The sequence below is a fragment of the Periplaneta americana genome, chromosome 2 (assembly GCF_040183065.1).
Source record: "Periplaneta americana isolate PAMFEO1 chromosome 2, P.americana_PAMFEO1_priV1, whole genome shotgun sequence".
In the NCBI taxonomy this organism is placed as follows: domain Eukaryota; kingdom Metazoa; phylum Arthropoda; class Insecta; order Blattodea; family Blattidae; genus Periplaneta; species Periplaneta americana.
The window spans coordinates 166,870,916-166,891,313 of record NC_091118.1 but is presented as its reverse complement, the minus strand read 5'-3'; the positions used below and the strand labels follow the sequence as shown (position 1 = coordinate 166,891,313).

General features: G+C 34.7%; 1 protein-coding gene across 2 annotated transcripts in view; it reads right to left on the bottom strand.

The window, feature by feature from the left end:
* Positions 1-10,737: 10,737 nt before the first annotated feature.
* The window catches only part of Scp2 (Sarcoplasmic calcium-binding protein 2), a 263,046-nt gene continuing 253,385 nt past the window's right edge, over positions 10,738-20,398 (bottom strand). For both annotated transcript variants that reach the window (XM_069818843.1, XM_069818844.1), the window contains exons 4-7: positions 16,645-16,764; positions 15,559-15,673; positions 13,566-13,663; positions 10,738-11,573 (exon numbers count right to left, since the gene is read on the bottom strand). In XM_069818843.1, coding sequence (XP_069674944.1) covers positions 11,460-11,573; positions 13,566-13,663; positions 15,559-15,673; positions 16,645-16,764 — 447 coding nt within the window. In that variant the 3' untranslated portion in view covers positions 10,738-11,459. The remainder of the gene's footprint in view (positions 11,574-13,565; positions 13,664-15,558; positions 15,674-16,644; positions 16,765-20,398) is intronic.

The window sequence follows — 20,398 nt, the reverse complement described above, 5'->3', positions numbered from 1 at the left end:
GTATGTGTTTTTAGTTTTGTATATGTTTGTTTCTTTTCTCCAGAGGAACAGGTTAAGTACATTAGTGTTAATTGTATTTGTGTTTATAGTGTTGTATATGTTTGTGTCTTTTCCCCACAGGAACAGGTTAAGTACATTAGTGTTAAGTGTATGTGTTTTAGTGTTGTATATGTTTGTGTCTTTTCCCCACAGGAACAGGTTAAGTACATTAGTATTAAGTGTATGTGTTTTTAGTGTTGTAAATGTTTGTTTCTTTCCTCCACAGGAACTGGTTAAGTACATTAGTGTTAATTGTATTTGTGTTTTTAGTGTTGTATATGTTTGTGTCTTTTCCCCACAGGAACAGGTTAAGTACATTAGTATTAAGTGTATGTGTTTTTAGTTTTGTATATGTTTGTTTCTTTTCTCCAGAGGAACAGGTTAAGTACATTAGTGTTAATTGTATTTGTGTTTATAGTGTTGTATATGTTTGTGTCTTTTCTCCACAGGAACAGGTTAAGTACATTAGTGTTAAGTTTATGTGTTTTTAGTGTTGTATATGTTTGTGTCTTTTCCCCACAGGAACAGGTTAAGTACGTTAGTGTTAAGTTTATGTGTTTTTAGTGTTGTATATGTTTGTTTCTTTTCTCCACAGGAACAGGTTAATTACATTAATGTTAATTGTATTTGTGTTTTTAGTGTTGTATATGTTTGTGTCTTTTCCCCACAGGAACTGTTTAAGTACATTAGTGTTAAGTTTGTGTGTATTTAGTGTTGTATATGTTTGTGTCTTTTCCCCACAGGAACATGTTAAGTACATTAGTGTTAAGTGTATGTGTTTTTAGCGTTGTATATGTTGGTTTCTTTTCTCCACAGGAACAGGTTAAGTACATTAGTGTTAATTGTATTTGTGTTTTTAATGTTGTATATGTTTTGTGTCTTTTCCCCACAGGAATATGTTAAGTACATTAGTGTTAAGTGTATGTGTTTTTAGTGTTGTATTTGTTTGTTTCTTTTCTCCACAGGAACAGGTTAAGTACATTAGTGTTAATTGTATTTGTGTTTTTAGCGTTGTATATGTTTGTGTCTTTTCCCCACAGGAACAGGTTAAGTACATTAGTGTTAGGTGTATGTGTTTTTAGTGTTGTATATATTTGTGTCTTTTCCCCACAGGAACAGGTTAAGTACATTAGTGTTAAGTTTATGTGTTTTTAGTGTTGTATATATTTGTGTCTTTTCCCCACAGGAACAGGGTAAGTACATTAGTGTTAACTGTATGTGTTTTAGTTTTTTATATGTTTGTGTCTTTTCCCCCACAGGAACAGGTTAAGTACATTAGTGTTAAGTTTATGTGTTTTTAGTGTTGTATATGTTTGTGGCTTTTCCCCACAGGAACAGGTTAAGTACATTAGTGTTAAGTGTGTGTTTTTAGTGTTGTATATGTTTGTGTCTTTTCCCCCACAGGAACATGTTAAGTACATTAGTGTTAAGTGTATTTGTTTTTAGTGTTGTATATGTTTGTGTCTTTTACCCTACAGGAACAGGTTAAGTACATTAGTGTTACGTTTATGTGTTTTTAGTGTTGTATATGTTTTGTGTCTTTACCCCACAGGAACAGGTTAAGTACATTAGTGTTAAGTGTATGTGTTTTTAGTTTTGTATATGTTTGTGCCTTCTCCCCTACAGGAACAGGTTAAGTATATTAGTGTTAAGTTTATGTGTTGTTAGTGTTGTATATGTTTGTGTCTTTTTCCCCACAGGAACAGATTAAGTACATTAATGTTAAGTTTATGTGTTTTTGTGTTGTATATGTTTGTGTCTTTTCCCCACAGGAACAGGTTAAGTACATTAGTGTTAATTGTATTTGTGTTTTTAATGTTGTATATGTTTGTGTCTTTTCTCCACAGGAACAGGTTAAGTACTTTAGTGTTAATTGTATTTGTGTTTTTAGTGTTGTATATGTTTGTGTCTTTCCCCCCAAAGGAACAGGTTAAGTACATTAGTGTTAATTGTATTTGTGTTTTTAGTATTGTATATGTTTGTTTCTTTTCTCCACAGGAACAGGTCAAGTACATTAGTGTTAAGTGTATGTGTTTTTAGTGTTGCATATGTTTGTGTCTTTTTTCCAGATGATAATTCTGATAATCAATGCGTGATGGAGGGAGCGTTGAGTTTCTAAATTTCATTTGGAAAGCTCTCTCAGGGACAGCTAGGGTTAGTAAATAGAGGCAATATACACGTCAGATAGGAATAGGATAGGTATAATACTGTATCACGCTAACTAAATTATACATATGTTACTTATTTTAGAGACTGATAGGCTTCTTAGAGATTTGACACATTTGTACAACTGTTGAATGTATGAGTACTAGACAAGATTTTAGTTTGAGAAGAAGAAGAATATACGAAGATAGGAAATTTCAAGGTATGTATGACAGAGAGTTAAATGTGTACTCCTTAATTCGTTTTAAATTTTTCTCAGTGTTATATCTCGTTTGTTTTTTGTTTGTTTCTTGTCTTTTCAGGTCCCGCTCTGCAGAGTGTAAACGATAAATAAGCTGCCAAAACTTAAGTAGGCGATACTCCGTGGACCATTGAAAAATATTGTTTTATGAAGTTTCATTCTCTCTCGCATCTTAATTTTGATGGAATAGAGAAGTGTCTAGTGTCTAGGATGAATATTACTAGATCACATAACGGAATGCACCATAATCTTAAGCTCTTAGGAACAGCAGCAAACTTTAACCGTGCAGGAAATGTACTAGAAAAGCATTCTTGACAAAACGACATACTTTGTCTCTCCATACATTAAGTTCATACCACAAAGCTCCTGAACAGGAAATTCACTAAACCCGGTCTGAAATCTAGTTTCAAGTGATTTATCATCACTCAGTGATATGAACTGTTCAGTAGGTATTGGCCATCCTATGAGTAGGGATCTTATTTTACGGCGAATAAAAATCTTAAATTTCGGTATAAATTTTTATTAATTTCGATGTTATTTCGCACAATGAAACATAAATTCAGTATTATTTCACATTTATTTTTTTAGTTGGTTATTTAATGACGCCAAATCAGCTAATAGGTTATTTAGCTTCGATGAAATTGGTGATAGCGAGATGGTATTTGGCGAGATGAGGCCGAGGGTTCGCCATAGATTACCTGACATTCACCTTATGGTTGGGAAAAACCTCGAAAAAAGCCCAACCAGGTAATCAGCCCAAGCGGGGATCGAACCCGCGCCTGGACGCAACTTCAGACCGGCAGGCAAGCGCCTTAACCGACTGAGCCACTCCGGTGGCTCTATTTCACATTTAAAAATATGACTTTTTGACTCTAGTCGTGCAAATACATTACTGTATATTCTTACGAAGACTTGTACTCTTCAACAATAGGTATTGTTTTCTATCGGCAATTACATGTTGTGTAGAGAAATTTGTGTAACCGTCCCCCAGCCTGTATCTGAATAATATAAACTAATATACACTACAAAATATTCAGGCTATTTCTATTTCATATTTAAGGATAAAGTCACTTGAAATCCGATTTGAATATTAGATTCAAAATTCTGTCTTGTAATAGGGTTCGAATGTTAAATTCAAAATGTTGTGTGTAAATATCAATATTTGGGTGCTTTAAACTAAAATTTCTTAAAAAGAATAAAAACGTATTCTGAAAAACACCAATTTCGAAAAAATTCGTGCTGGAAACAAAAATATCGCGTATACATAAAATGTCGTGTTATTTTGGGAGCATAAACATAGCGATATTTTGACCTGCAGGGGCTTGAAACATAAAACGTTTGCATTTATCAGTTGAAAAACCGTATGTCGCGAATCCATGATCTGCGAAAACTAGGTACCTCTTTACATATGAGCTATTGGTTCATATTCCGTGACCTTGCTCATATGAGTTTCTCAAACGTCCGCTATTATTCACTCTTACAAGAATAAAGGGCTTTCAAAATTATGATTTAGAAGAAAATATTATTGCACTTTTTTGTTTAGAGGATTGTGTTATACCGTACCACGTAAATAGTTTTGGCAGCTTATTGTTTATGCTCTGTATCCTGTGCCTCATCGTGGCGAGCGGGTGAAACAAAGAATGATGCATGTCCAAAATGATTAGTCATACCAAAAGGTCCTTATCAGTTATTCCATTTGCTCATTATGCGAAATACACAGAACGCAATAATAATTCCACGAAAACTAATCTCTCTTAAAATGTTATAGTTACAGATATTACCCAAAAGTTGCCAACATTGACCTAAGTACGAATATTGTAATTCAGCACTTGCCCTCTAGCTTCGAACACATATCTCTTCCAGCAATGTTTGCAGAGTGCATACTAACATAAATAGTATAAATTTGCCCATTATTAGCATGCTAGATTAAATAAACTCTATAAATCGAGTCAACTACATTTTGCACATACATAGAATCTTGTTTTAACATCGAAGCTCTCAGTACTTTTCTGCATTAGTTCTGAAACATTTCCGTATTTGTTGCGTAACACCGCAATTAGATGTCGGAGAGCGGCTTCTCAGCATGAACTTCGTTACCACTGTCTTCTAATGAACATGCGCTGAAAACTATATGAAGAAAAATTGTCATAAAACAAAATAGGAAATACCTACACAAAATATAAAATGAGATAAGAGTAACGTAAAACTTGAAGAATAACATACAAAAATGTCCAAAATGAAGGAATATAAACTGTTAATAACGTCTATATTCGACATACAAGGAGAGAGAAAAACTGTAACGTTTTGATATGAAAGATTAATGTCACTCGTGATATTGGAAACATAAGTGCAAGATGAACTTCGTGCCTGTAGGTTTTCCATACAGTTATCATGGACCTGAATCTTCCCCCACATACATTTTGTCATTTTCTAAATTAAAGTATTCAACTAATCAAGCCTTTTTTCCGCATGTAGCCATCAGGGCGAGATTAAATCGAGGACTGCGGTAATCCCCTCACCACAGTCAAGTATATACAGTCACGAAACTCAATACGTAGTAAATATGCATCCAGAGATAGTTGCTAACCACTAGGATCGCTAATATCGCCTCATTACAGACAATGCGAAATAGTACCGGCACAGTCTATTGTTCCTAGCACCTTCACAACTCAAGCTTCGTGACTGTATATACTAGACTGTGCCCTCACCCCACTCACTGTCCGAACTTTTAATATCTTTGGCGATCTTGCACTGTTGCTCTTTTGTCGTGCTTTCGATATCTTCCCTCTTATGTGGTAGCTATTAAGTTACGTTCATTTTCGGCCCAGGGACACGTGATGGTGTACATTTTATTTCTTCTTCTATTTCCTTTCTTTCATTGCGTCATTCAACACGGTCCGTATCGTTCCATTATCTAATTATTGGCTGAGGTGTAGGCCTAGGCCTACTCATCCTGCCTGTGGTAGTGTTTACTTAATCCTTAAATTCATCCCTACCTAACCTCAAAGTTGCATACCAAGAATAAATACATTTCATGCCATCCGAAGGATTTCCTAAATCTTCCGTCACTTGTTTAATTCGAATGCCATGAACATGATTTGCAAAATTATCAAGTTCGCGTAATTTATAAAATCGCAAATATAAGATCATAAGGTACACCATCAAAACCCGAGTCTTCATTATCAGTATTAATAACAGGCTACTGAAAAAGGAAATTGAATATCATACAGACTCATTCGAAAGTTGATTTTGTCATAGACATATAATTTCAATTATGAAATAACAGTTCATAAAATTTACTTCCATATAATTTTTAATTCAAATATGCGTTCCCTTCGTTTCTATTCGATATTTGAATATGCGCCAAGCTTATTAGAAATTTCAGAAGCAATTTCTTTCACAGCTATTATGCGATGTTTAAGACAAGCAGATGTATGCTTCATAACCGTCCTGTTGAAGTAGCTGTGCGATTTGGACTTCATATGTACTAAATTTCAAACGGTTCATGCGAATCTCCGAACAGATACTTGTGGGATAATTCGACAATACCTCGATATATAGAGAGTTGACGCGGGCTCCTCCTTTTCTTCACTCTGCTGGCTTCCTGAAGCTGACATATGCAATGCAGAATGATGTACGAGGAGAAGGATTTTCACTATACGTTGCTCGGAATGTTCGTTGTAAGCTGATAATAATATTAATTGCATATGTTTAAACAGTTTAAAACTTTTTCCAATATACACACAAATAAATCAACATTTTAAATTTGATTTAGAGGCTGCATCCTTGTTTGGCTAAAACAGGATAAATCGAGCTATTAATACATCTACTTGCCACATTCAGCTATGCATATACCTGTCAATCTACCCATCTACCTTCCTGCATGACTATCTACTATAGGTATTCTACAAGGAAAACTCAGCTCGGACTTCTCGTGGCGCCCATGCTATACCCCTCTTGCCCCTCTGCAGTAGGCGTGAGAACATGCTGGGAACGGGAGCATACGTCATCTGCGCGTGACAGTCACGCCCTCTGGTTTCTGCGCACCGAGTTTTCCTTGTAGGGTATCTATACTTACCTACATTTCTGACTAAGGAGTCTGCAAGCCAGTGGTTATTGTTGGCAATCAATTCGGTGAATTCAACTTTTGTTTCTTCAGGTGCTAATTTTCTTTCTTGTAACATTTTTTTTACAGAAACATTCTGTTTACAATATTTTGTCTGGCTCACCATCTACATCGCATCAGCATCAAACCAAGCCCTCTATCTACACTCTGTGATCAACAGGAAGTTATGGACATGAACCACCTAATAATGTGTTATACTGTATTACAAAAGACGCTCTAAAGGTAAGCGTTCACTGATCAGGGCCACATGAGCCGCACAAAGCAGTTGTAGAGGGTTTTTCTCAGGATACTCCTGTTTCCTTCTACCATTTCATCTAAATTTTCCATCCCCCTTCATTTGAAGGATTCAGAGCCATAGTGGGCCAAGCGCCATTTATTAAAAACGGAGAAAGCAAGAGTTAAAGTTAAGTGAATATCATAGTTCCATGAAGATTGATATATCATTTAGTTTGAATGTATATACTTTATATTACTTGCTATATGTTTCCATTGAATTATGGTAATAGCTTCATTTTAACCCTTGTTTTCTACGGTTTTAGTAAATGGCGCTTGGCCCACTACGTTTCTGAACCCTTCATATGTCGTGTTCTTGTATAGCCCCTAAACATAAGTTATGCTCGTTGGGGCATACTCAATAAATTAAAAAAGGAGTATATGCTTACTTAGAGGATATTACTGCGTGTGGTACTAGTCAACTAGATCACGATAAAAAAAAACTTGAAAAAGTTTCTTGAAGCTGTAAAGAAATATGGTCTTACGCTCAATGAAAACAAATGTAAATTCTCTACTAAATCATTAACTCCCTAGGTTATCAAATTATAAATAACACCATTAAAGCTGATCCTGATCGTATTCGTCTTTTACTGGATCTACCTATTTCTAAAGATCAGCAATCACTAAAAAGAGCAATTTTATTGGGGTGTTTTCACACTGCTCTATGGGTTAGAAAAAGCTCTCATAAAATACGACACTTAATACAATGTAGAGAATTTACTATTCCTACTCATGCGTGCATTGCCTTCAAGGAAATAAAATCTCATATCGCCATATCAGTTATAATCTCTGTAAAGGAAAGAGTTCCATCCTTTATTGAAATCGACGCTTCTGATTTTGCTATAGCTGCAACCTTGTCCCAGTCAGAAAGGCCAGTAGCGTTCTTTTCTAGAACCCTTTCTGAAAGTGAACGTCAGCATTCTGCTGTAGAGAAAGTTGGCTTTATTCGACATATAAATCTAGCTACCTTGGTTACATAAACAAATACCTTGGATACATAAACAAAACAAAACAGAAGTATCGATCATTATATATATGATCGATTTAGCTATAAAACTCATTACACTATGACCACAGTCTAGTACAGCCGTGGCGAAAATGTGACTCACGAGCACATTGTGGCTCGCAATGATAGCTGTGCATTTCTCTTGCTTCTAACCTTCTCCAACCCCCATCCTCTCACTCACTGGAGTCAAACTCCGTTCCATTTGTATTTGTCTCTGACCTGCGAGTGGCGTATCATCGCAATGTCTCTCTCGAGACCATGTACCTCTATAAAAACGAAAGTTTTAAGTAGGATGGGAGGACGCATTTTTTTGCTGCCAATATGATGAGAATATTAAATGTATGGTTTGTTCACAAGTATTACGAGGAAAACGGTTGTACTGTATAACATAAAACGACATTATACTATACCTTCTTTTATTTCAAGGAGTGCAGTTCGGCGGCTCCTTTGAACACCGAACTGCACTCCTTGAAATAAAATAAGGTATACATGTCACTCATGAAACATTAAAAGGTTAAGTGTTATTATTATTATTATTATTATTATTATTATTATTATTATTATTATTATTATCATCATTATCATGATCATGATGATGATCATCATCTCTGTACGTCGATCCTTTTTCAGCATATGTACGAATAATGCGGTTAGATCTTCAATTTAAACTCACAGATTTACAATGTGAAGTTAAATGAAAGCTAGATGTAAGGACTTGACAAATGTTGAACTTTTCAAATCTTTGCCAAAAAATAAATAACCGAGGCTTCGTTCTTTCGCTTGCTCTGTTGAAGCCATGTTCGCTATAACTTACGTTTGTGAAAAATTATTTTCAACAATGAAAATAGTAAAAACCAAATTTAGATCACTACTGACAGATAAATACCTTCGTGATCAACTACGTCTGGCAGTAAGTGACTTAATTCCTGATTTTGAAACTCTGTCGCAGAGACATTCTGAAGACATTTAATTTTAGGTTGTGATAATGTGTCCTATGTTTTCTTATTCATTTCTTTCTTCGTTACACGTACTAAACATTAGTTTGTAACCTTATACTGTATAAAATTATATTTTAAATGCTTGACGTAAGGAAAATGAAAATCAATTAATAAGTCAGACGGTTGCTTCACTTCCCCTTCGGGTGTCCGCCTCCCTCCATAGGTGCTATGCACGTTGCAGGTTACACAGTGGCTCGGCGCACTTTCGCATTTTCGCCACGGCTGGTCTAGTATATAGAGTTACGAAGCTCAATACGTAGTAAATATGCATCCATAGGTAGTTGCTAACCACTGGAATCGCTACTATCGCTTCATTACAGACAATGCGAAATAGTACCTGCACAGTCTATTGTTCCTAGTAACCTCATAAACTCAAGCTTCGTGACTGTATATACTAGACTGTGCTATGACGTTCCTTCCTGCGTTTCTGGCCAATATTGGTCATAACTTAAGGGTAGGTGAACTATTTTCACAAACCTTCACATTCACTCGTAAATTTATTTATTTTGATAATGAATTTTTACATGGCGCTAGTCAATTATTTGTCTTATTATTTCCGTGCTTCGAAATGAAAAATATCACGATCAAATGCAGTCTGAAACGAAAATTTAGTTTTAGAAAAACGGGATAATGAATGGTGTGGTGAATGAAAAACTGAGCGTTATCCGAGATAATGTTATTACCAGAGTTTTAGAAATCTAAGATAACAGCAAGAATTACTGGCGTTGGTGAATAGCCTATTGATCTTAATGAATTAATGCCACAGGACATAATACAGAGAGTTCATATCGGCTTCCAACCGGGAACACACGCATCATATGTCTGCATGGTCGGCATAGATGGCCTGTAACTTTACGCATAATTTTACTGATATATTTTTTATTAATAATAGCATGCACATAATTATATCCATATTTTTATTTCATAATAAGTATTAATTTTCGTTATGGAAATTATTCAAAGTGGTATCCGTCTGCATTCACAGATTCCCGACATATTGTTTTGACAAAATTGTTATTCGCAAACACAAGCTACATTTCCGTAATGATCGCAATCTTTTCTTATGAATTTGAGGAGTGGCATGTCAATGAACAACCGTAAAGAACTAGGCCTATCGCAAAATTTAATGAACACAGTTGCAGGTCTACTTGCAAATTAAAAGCGACTTATCAACTTCTTATATCCCGAGCTGAAAATCAAGTGATCTATAAGTTAACGAAACACATATCTGTACAAGTCTTGAGCGTAGTATGACGCAACATCTGTGGATTATCTATCCATAAACACATGCATGTCTGATGTACGTGTTCTCAGCCGGAAACCGAAGCTAAACATTCTATATACTTCACATATTAAATTCAATAACTCATCTTACGTATGAAATAACTAAAATATCACTGGTATGTTTTCTATATTAAATAAAAACAAAACAGTTATCGAAAAAAAATAAGAATTTAAAACAGGAACATTATGCCGTTTTATTAATTTCTCATATTGCTTTTCACATGTTTCAAATACGTGCACAGAAACGATATGTGGTAAGCCATGGTAAAGAGGAATGGTTCATATTACTCAACCTAATTTTATTGCGTGGAATTCTTCTTTCGTATTTCCAAGATTCAGCACATTTTAATAAGAAGTTAAATATTATTTCGTAATTGCAAACATCTGTAATAACTATGTAATTAGTACTTACTATAACTGTATGGTTGATTTATTTCAATATACACATAATCTTATACGCATTTACTTTATTGTATACAATAATTAAGGCATGAACACTCTAGTGCTTGTTAAATATTCCAGAGACGACAGCTGTGGATAGGGTTTATCCTTTAATTCCAGGCATTCCATATGAACAGAATAACCCACCTTCAATATCAACACCCAATAATTTTATATTCAATTTATTTTTATTGTTCAATTGTACAGGTGTAAATTCAAATTATTTGAGCTCTAGATTAACAGGCACAACCCATCTTTATATAGCCTTTCATTGCATTTATTACACTGTACTAGATTTCTCATTTACACTGTATACAATTTTGTTACCAACATTTACATTACATAATAAGATGGTTGGTGGCATTATGAAGGTACTTATAAAAGGGCCTTTTCTTTTTATTATAAGTAACTTTCACCCCAGTACAAAGCATTAGTACAGATTGTTCAGAATGGAAAATAATGACTTGTTTTGTTAGTTTTTCTGAAGTGATGAAGCATTAGAAAGAAACCATGAAGGAATAATTGATGTATCGTTATTATTCTAATAATAATCAGGAGGGCATATATTTCTGTTCTCTCTTAATTTCATGGAATCCAGCTCCATTAGTAGATATGTATTACCCCTCATTCTATCCTCGAAAATACCTTGAATATGGCTTTCGGTTTGTTACAAAGTATAATGTCTTTCTTAATACAGCCTGTGTTATTATTATTGTTAATGTTGAAGCTTAGAAGGCCTAATTTATTACCCAGTTCGTAGTGTTCAATTTTTCTGATGGTTGGGTTGAGCCATCCTCCGACAACCTAGCCATAGAGATCAAGGCTGAGATGTTATGTTGTTGTGTGTTTGTGTTTGTGTGTGTGGAATGAAGAGACAGCGAGAGGTTATTAAATGGAAACTTTGCCGAAGATGTAGTTTCCAGGTGCATTGGGATCTTCTGAAGCGAAGAACTGTTTCCACAGATCAGCGAACACTTCTCGTGTGATCTCCACGGTATTGTTCTGAAACAGGGATCAACAAATGATTCAAAACAATTTTTTTCGAGCAAAGAATCAACATCAAATAAAACTACTTGAGTTAAATGCAGTCAAAATATAACATTACTACTTATAATTAACACATTTAGGGGAAATTAATTCTATAACGTTAAAAAGGACGGAATGTATTTCACTGATTTTAAATTAGTGAAATTTAATATATTAAGGCTGGTTCACAATAAACTGGAAACGAGAATCGGAACGAAAACGAAAACGGTAAAATTGTTAAAATGTGTACATTTAAATGTGAGCATTCACAATTAACGAAAAGCTTGCCCGAGCCCGGGATCGGGAACGGAGAGTTGGCCAAGTTTCAACTTTGGCTTTCACGTTTCCGATCACAGCCCACTAGATTCATTCTGTTGCCATCTAAAAGCTATTTAGTCGTCGTATATTTTGTAGCAAGAAGACCGTGAATAACCTATGCATTATTTTGTTCTGTGCTGTGCATCATGGAGCAAGTTTTATTTGATGATATTCTAATATTGAGTGTTGAGGAAAATCCTCACGTTTACGATAAGCGGCGCGCCACGTATAAAGATGAGAAAATGAAGGAGGATACGTGGCTTTCAATAGCTGCATCTTTGAACACCGATCGGAAGCGAATCATATTATTTTATTACTGTATTGGTTGTATTACACACTACATATTCATGCTTCAATTCAATAACTACTGTTGTGTTCATTTTTGTTCTATTACAAATGTTTTTTCTCTAATTATTTTACGTTATGGTAGACTTAAAATAGGTTGTGATAATGAAGATGCATGGGCATATTTATAGTACCGTACCTAATGAAATGTTTCAGTTGAAATTTCGAAGTTGGTTAACCTGTGTTTATGTTGGCTGCCTTGTACTCATGAGAGAACGCCATTGGTAAATTATACACAAATAACATCAGAATGCGTAATATCGACTTTACATATCGTTATTGACATACATATCGATATACATAGTCGTCTACGTTCTCGGTTTATTGTGAATCAAAAATTTTCATATTCACGTCCTTTGCTTCTCGTTTTCATTCTGGTTCTCGTTCCCGGTTTATTGGGAACCAGCCTTTACTTTGCTAAATTGTCCCGCGCCGTGGCGTCGTGGTCTAAGGCATCCTGCCTAGGACTCGCGTTACGGAATGCGCGCTGGTTCGAATCCTCATGGGGGAAGAAATTTTCTCATGAAATTTCGGCCAGTGTGTGGGACCAGTGCCCACCCAGCATCGTGATCCACTTGGGGAGCTACGGTAAGTAGCGAAAATTCGGTTTCGCAAACCAGCTATAACGGCTGGGGAGCAACATCGTGCTAACCACACGATTCCTCCATACTGGTTGGATGATCGTCCACCTCTGCTTCGGCATGTGGACGTGAGGCCAGCAGCCGACTGGTCGGTTTTGGCCCTTTATGGGCTGTAGCGCCACGATTTTTTTTTACTTTGCTAAATTTTCCCAGAAAATTTCCATAATAAGTACGTTCTTTTGAAACATACAACAAAATATGTCATTAGCCTATTGTTTGTTTCCGAATTTATACGCAGGAGAGGCCAGAAGGCTAGCACAGCATGCCAAGGCTAATTCTACCTTACCACTCCTTTATGGCCTAATTTCGTGCATGATATATGATGAAGACTTTGCTTCACATGTTTATCTGTGGAATTACGTACTTGACGCACGAACGCATTCATACATGTGTCCCTTAATTTCACTTGCGAGATCTGACAACCCTGACACTACATCTACATTTTATGAGCTATAAGAATAAGAAAAATAACAGCATGCACATATGTTTACGTTATTATTATTATTATTATTATTATTATTATTATTATTATTATTAGTCTACGTTGTTTGTATTTGTAAAAGTTGAACATGTTTCTCATCTATAAATTAGCGTAAAATGTAAGTTAGATCTCTGTCTGTTACTTCCTTTCAATTAATTATAATATTTATAATATGTTACTTACAGAAGTGAATTTACCGAAAGCCTCGGTACTTTCATCGGGACTCAGACCATAACTAACACACAGACTCTTGAACTCCTCTTCGTCAATGGTTCCATCACCTGAAAAAAATATAAATTATAATGTTCTTTCAGTTTGTATCATGTACTGTAGCTTCCTTGCAATATAGAAATGGACATAGTAAACCTACTAAATATGTCATCTATTTTTTTGCATGAAATTTTTATTTCATATTTCCAAGATTCAGAACATTTTAAGAAAAAGTTAATAGTATGTTGCGATACAAGGTTGGGAAGTGCTTTTTACAAAATCGAGGAAAAGTTAAAAAACGCACTTTGTAATGCACTTCACAAACGTGTATTGTACAACATTTTTTTGCACGATCATATTTTTAAAAAATTCCTAATACAATATATATTGTATTAAAAATTTAGAGCAATATTATTCCAAAGTCTTCACAAAACTACACTGTAATGGTAACTAATTAACAATAAATTCACTGTAATGGGACTATTTCAGCATTACTTTTACGTTATGAAGAATGGCTTCCCTAGCAACAAGTTTCTATGTGGGAATTGTGACTTTCAAGGCCTAACAACAATAACTGTAGCCTAAATACAACAAAAAACACGGTCGTGCAAAAATATTGTTTCCTAACTGCAAACTCTATAGTAATTATGTAATTCGTAGTATTATAACTATGGTTGATTTATTTCAATATACATACAATCTTATACGCATTTACTCTATTGTATACAACTAAAGGTATGAATACTCTAATGCTTGTTAAATATTGTAGAGGCGACAACTGTGGATAGGATTTATATAATATTTATATTTATATCTGTCTGTTTTATTTATGTATTTATTTATTTTTTTTCATTTTTCATTGTATCTATACCTGTATCTTGCATTTATATCTGTTTTTATCTCTTTTTCATGTTTTTGTCTCCATTTTTTATGTTCTAAGCAACTGCTTTGTTTCTTTATGCTTAGATTTCCCAGAAATAATTATTTTACATGATACTATTATGCCAAGGCTTCGATCCCTTAAAAGGACTGTCACTGAACAGCTTCCACTCTGTATAAATATTTTACATATCCAATTAAATTTTATAAACTCTCAAATGCTGCTTTTTAAAGTTGGGTTTACTTAAAAACAATTTTTTATACATATGGTTTCTCAAATGACAAATTCAAACGAAAGCAGTTCACACTTACAAGGTGTTAAAAAAAGTATGTAGTATTTTGAGAGGAGGTAGTATTGATGAAAACAAGAAAAGTATAATAAACATTGGTCCTAAAATTAATATATTTGAAGAAACAAGGAGTGTGACTCTGATATTGTAACAACTATCTTCTAATGTGAGTTAAGTAAAAAGGTTCTCATATTTTGAGCGAAGGTAATATTAATAAAAACAAGGATGAAAAGTATGTCAAATATGGGTCCTACAAGTAATATCTTTGAAAAAACATTGACTGTGTAATTGGTATTGTAACAACATATCTTCTAATGTGAGATCTTTGCTCGTTTCTTATTGCAGTGCAGTAAAAGAAAAAATAAACAGGTAGATATGTCATACCCTAAAAGAAACGAGCGAAGAGATGCTGTTTTTATGAATATTATCTCTTCCCAAAATATGATAACTCTTTTCCTTAACTCACATTAGAAAATAGTTGTTACAATACAATTTCACAGTACTTGTTTCTTCAAAGCTATTAATTTTAGGAATCATATCTATCAGACGTTTTCTTCTTGTTTTTTTATGAACATTATCTCTTCTCAAAATATGAGAACCTTTTTCCTTAACTCAGATCAGAAAACAGTTGTTACAATGCAATTTCACATCCTTGTTTCTTCAAAGATATTAATTTTAGGACTCATGTCTACTAGACATTTTTTCTTGTTTTTATGAATACTTCCTCTCTAAATATTTACAACCTTCTTTTTAACATTCTGAATGATACCTAGATCAATATTGTAATGCAAATTTACCAGAGGAATCTTCGAGTTCAAACATGAAGTTCATATATTGGTTCTGCCATCCCAACGCTTGGTCTGGGTTCTTAGCATAGTCATCCCACATGGTCACCCATTCTTCATGGCTCACCTATGTCAACAATGGAAGATGTAAAACATTAGAAGAATAGATCTACAGATGGTGGTAAGACAAAAGAAACTCTATGAATCGAACTTTTGGAAGAAAAAAACTAAATAACTTTTATGATGAAGGATGAGTGGAACGGAGAAAAATTCTCTCCGGCACCGGGATTTGAACCCGAGTTTTCAGTTCTACGTGCTGACGCTCTATTCACTCAGCCACACCGGATTCCCATCCCGATGCCGGATTGAATCCTCTCAGTTTAAGTTCCACCACTTGAGTTCCCTCTAGTTGGCAACCCTCATGCACTGCGTCGTAGATGTATGACAGTGGCACAATGTCCACACATGTGCAGAGGTGCACTCGTTATGAGTGACTAAGTGGCCAGGATCCGACGGAATAAGCGCCGTCTTAAATCACTAAGTGATTATTTTTCGCATATCATATATTATTACAATGTACAGAAGTACATATGATATATTTCCGTTCCACTCATCCATCATCATATGATGACGCAGAATTTCTGCACGGAAATATCATATGTACTTCGGTACATCGTAATAGCATATAATTAATAACTTTTATAAGAAACATAATATATAAAATTCTCTAAAGCTACAGCACTGACATAACATGTATAATGGAATGAAATTAAGGATAAGGAAAAAAATGACAGCAATCCTCATTTTTTGTATTTTTGTATCCCAAGTACAAATTGACTATAATCAGGGCAAATTATTGTGCTCACAAATTTGTAAATAATAATAATAATAATAATAATAATAATAATAATAATAATAATAATAATAATAATAATAATAATAATAATAAAAATAAAATTAAGCAAGGAATTAACACTGGGATTAACTTTCATATATAGATGAGTAAAATTAAATGCAAAATACATGCAAACAGTTGAAGTAAATCTAGCAAATGCTACAATTTTTAAATATGTGTAATTTTTCAGAACGTCTTCATACCTGGCCATCTTGATTTGCGTCAGCCTTTTGTCGGAGGCCGTCCCACACCTTGAACAAGATATCTTTAGTCTCTGTGTGTTTGGGATCAGATTCTTTCCATCCTCGTGCTTTACAGATCCTCTGCAACAATACAGACCAGACAAAACATGAAGTGATATAAATCTTTATATGACGATTCAATTATAGACATACGTACGTTAGTTGGGAGGCCGGAGGGAAAAAGACCTTTGGGGAGGCCGAGACGTAGATGGGAGGATAATATTAAAATGGACTTGAGGGAGGTGGAATGTGATGGTAGAGACTGAATTAATCTTGCTCAGGATAGAGAAGGATGCCGGGCTTGTGTGAGGGTTCTCTAAAATCCGTAAGTAAGTATACAATATACAAAGGTAAAGGTAAATATGTATACAAAGGATTTCAAATGTTACAAATGCTGGTAACGGGAGGATAGTGATTTTGTTGATGACAGATGTGGTGTGGAGGTGATGATAATGATGATGAACTGATTATGATAATAATAACACTTACTTACTGGCTTTTAAGGAACCCGGAGGTTCATTGCCGCCCTCACACAAGCCCGCCATTGGTCCCTATCCTGAGCAACATTAATCCATTCCCTATCATCATATCCCACTTCCCTCAAATCCATTTTAATATTATCTTCCCATCTTTGTCTCGGCCTCCCTACGGGTTTTTTTCCCTCCGGCCTCCCAACTAACACACTATATGCATTTCTGGATTCGCCCATACGTGCTACATGCCCTGCCCATCTCAAACGTCTGGATTTAATGTTCCTAATTATGTCAGGTGAAGAATACAATGCGTGCAGTTCTGTGTAGTGTAACTTTCTCCATTCTCCTGCAACTTCATCCCTCTTAGCCCCAAATATTTTCCTAAGCACCTTATTCTCAAACACCCTTAACCTATGTTCCTCTCTCAAAGTGACAGTCTAAGTTTCACAACCGGTAATATAACTGTTTTATAAATTCTAACTTTCAGATTTTTTGACAGCAGACTGGATGATAAAAGCTTCTCAACCGAATAATAACAGGCATTTCCCATATTTATTCTGTGTTTAATTTCATCCCGAGTACCATTTATATTTGTTACTGTTGCTCCAAGACATTTGAACTTCTCCACCTCTTCAAAAAAAAAAGATAAATTTCCAATTTTTATATTTCCATTTCGTACAATATTTTCATCACGAGACATAATCATATACTTTGTCTTTTCGGGATTTACTTCCAAACCTATCTCTTTACTTGCTTCCAGTAAAATTCCCGTGTTTTCCCTAATCGTTTGTGGATTTTCTCCTAACATATTCACGTCATCCGCATAGACAAGCAGCTGATGTAATCCGTTCAATTCCAAACCCTCTCTGTTATCCTGAACTTTCCTAATGGCATACTCTAGAGGAAAGTTAAAAAGTAAAGGTGATAGTGCATCTCCTTGCTTTAGCCCACAGATGATTAATAATAATAATAATAATAATAATAATAATAATAATAATAATAATAATAATAATAATGTTAATGGTAATGACATTGATCGTATGTATGTATGTATATATGTATGTATGTATGTATGCATGCATGTAACGGTTTACCCAATCCGCCCTGCCCATCCAATGATCCTGATATATGATACTAGGAGCAAGAGACAATGGCAAAATTTATCGTAATATATTGCGTCATTGTAAAAATGGGAGTAGTAAGTGTTTTCGATGCTGATAAGAAAGGTCTTGGGTCTCCTGGGGTTTATCAGGGCTGCTCGAGTGCGGATGAGACCTGGCTCTAAGAGAATCTGAGGTAGGATGGCCCACCTGTCAGCGTTAAATTCACTAATGATATCCAGGCCACCCATCGAACTTGCAAAATCATCGCTTCTATAGGGGGTACAAGCCATACAATGATCCAAAACGTGCCTGAGTGTATGGGCTAATCCCGGGTGAAGCCTTCATAAAGCCAAGCCAAGCCAATAGGCCTATACTGCATCTCCTATAACCTTTCTCTCGATATGGCAATTTATTCGTAGCGGTGTATTTCTAAAACCAAATTTATGTTACGTTGCCGAAAAAAAAAAAAAAAAACAGAAAATGCATATAAATCCTAGAAGCATACGTAGTAGTAGAAGTAGTAGCAGCAGTAGTAGTATAAGTAATAATAATAATAATAATAATAATAATAATAATAATAATAATAATAATGTGCTACGCCTTCATCACAATCTCAACTTCGCAGTACAAGTCCTTATTTACTGGTTGTGAGCTTCAAATAATTACTTTATTTTTTTGGCCGTGAATTCAAACTTAAATTATGTATAGGCCATTCACTACCTCGTGAAATCTTCCTGAGCGTGAGAAGGGAAAAGTCGACCGAGAAGATTCCGTCCCTCGCTACACTTCAACTTGCAAGCTTGGTAGCTCGCTTACCCCCACCATAACGTTCTTACTATGATCTATGGCGCACGAATGTATTTGGTTTCATGATATAACGAATGACCTATATTATGATAAAGTTTTAGGCGTTGATTCTATACTTTTCTTGCTGCTCCTTTTCATCAACTTGCTCTGCCGATTTCCATTAATATAAATTACGCTATACATGATTTACTAAGATAGTACTTATCGGCACACATTTTTGTGAATACAAGGCCCGGTATGAAATTCAGAAACAAGAAGTGTCAACATGGTTTATTTTGAGCATTTATCGTCCACCAATTGGAAAGAAGTTAGGCCTATTTAAAATGTGAAAACCATTTTTATAGACGAGATTTCAATGTCACTTTTCTGGCATTATAATGTTTTTATAAACATAATTTTACGGAATGTAAGTTCAAATGTTCAGTATATCTCATGAAAGCATTCGTTTAGAATTCTTTTATTAGTAGTATAAATGCAGAAACATAAGATACTCGTGATTTCTTATACTGACAATATGTAAAATTTCTACTCTTTGCGATGAATGTTTGACATTTTTACGTCTGCACGTCAGATCGGTTTATGCAATTTGGCCAATGATTTAAAACTGCAGTGTTTTTTCCAATATAAAATATGTAAACAAGCATGTGGATTCCCCGCATAAACAACAGAATTTGAAATTCTTATCTGCGCACACTAGAGCTGAACAACACTAAAACTGTCTCGCAGTTCCGGAAGTGTAACATATGTTCCATCCGGTAGCTGGTAGCGTCAGCTTGCATTAAACGGAGTGAGGAAACACGTGTGATCTTCAATCAATTTCACTTACTGAACGACCGGGTTAGAACTTGGAGCACTTGCTTCGTGTACCATGAATGTCACATTTGGTGAATTTTATATCATATAAATTTAGATCTCATGTAAGTTAAGGAAGGGAACAATCATTTTCCTCTGAATTTATGTTGAGAGATAAACCAATATGTGTTTATCCATGTAATATATATTCTCATAATAATAATAATAATAATAATAATAATAATAATAATGAATATAATCAACATTATTATTACCAGCAACTACAGAGCACCAGTAACATTTAAGATTTCGACTATTTCACTCATTTACACTGGTGATCAAAGATATTTGACCTAGAATTTTCTGAGCGTGTAAGCGAGCTTTCTACTCACGAAATAAGTCAGAACTAAAGGTACTAACAAATGGACAAATTTTGAATTAGTTCCTATAGTTCTCAATAGATGGCACTATTATCACACTCGATACTTAAAATAATAATAATAATAATAATAATAATAATAATAATAATAATAATAATAA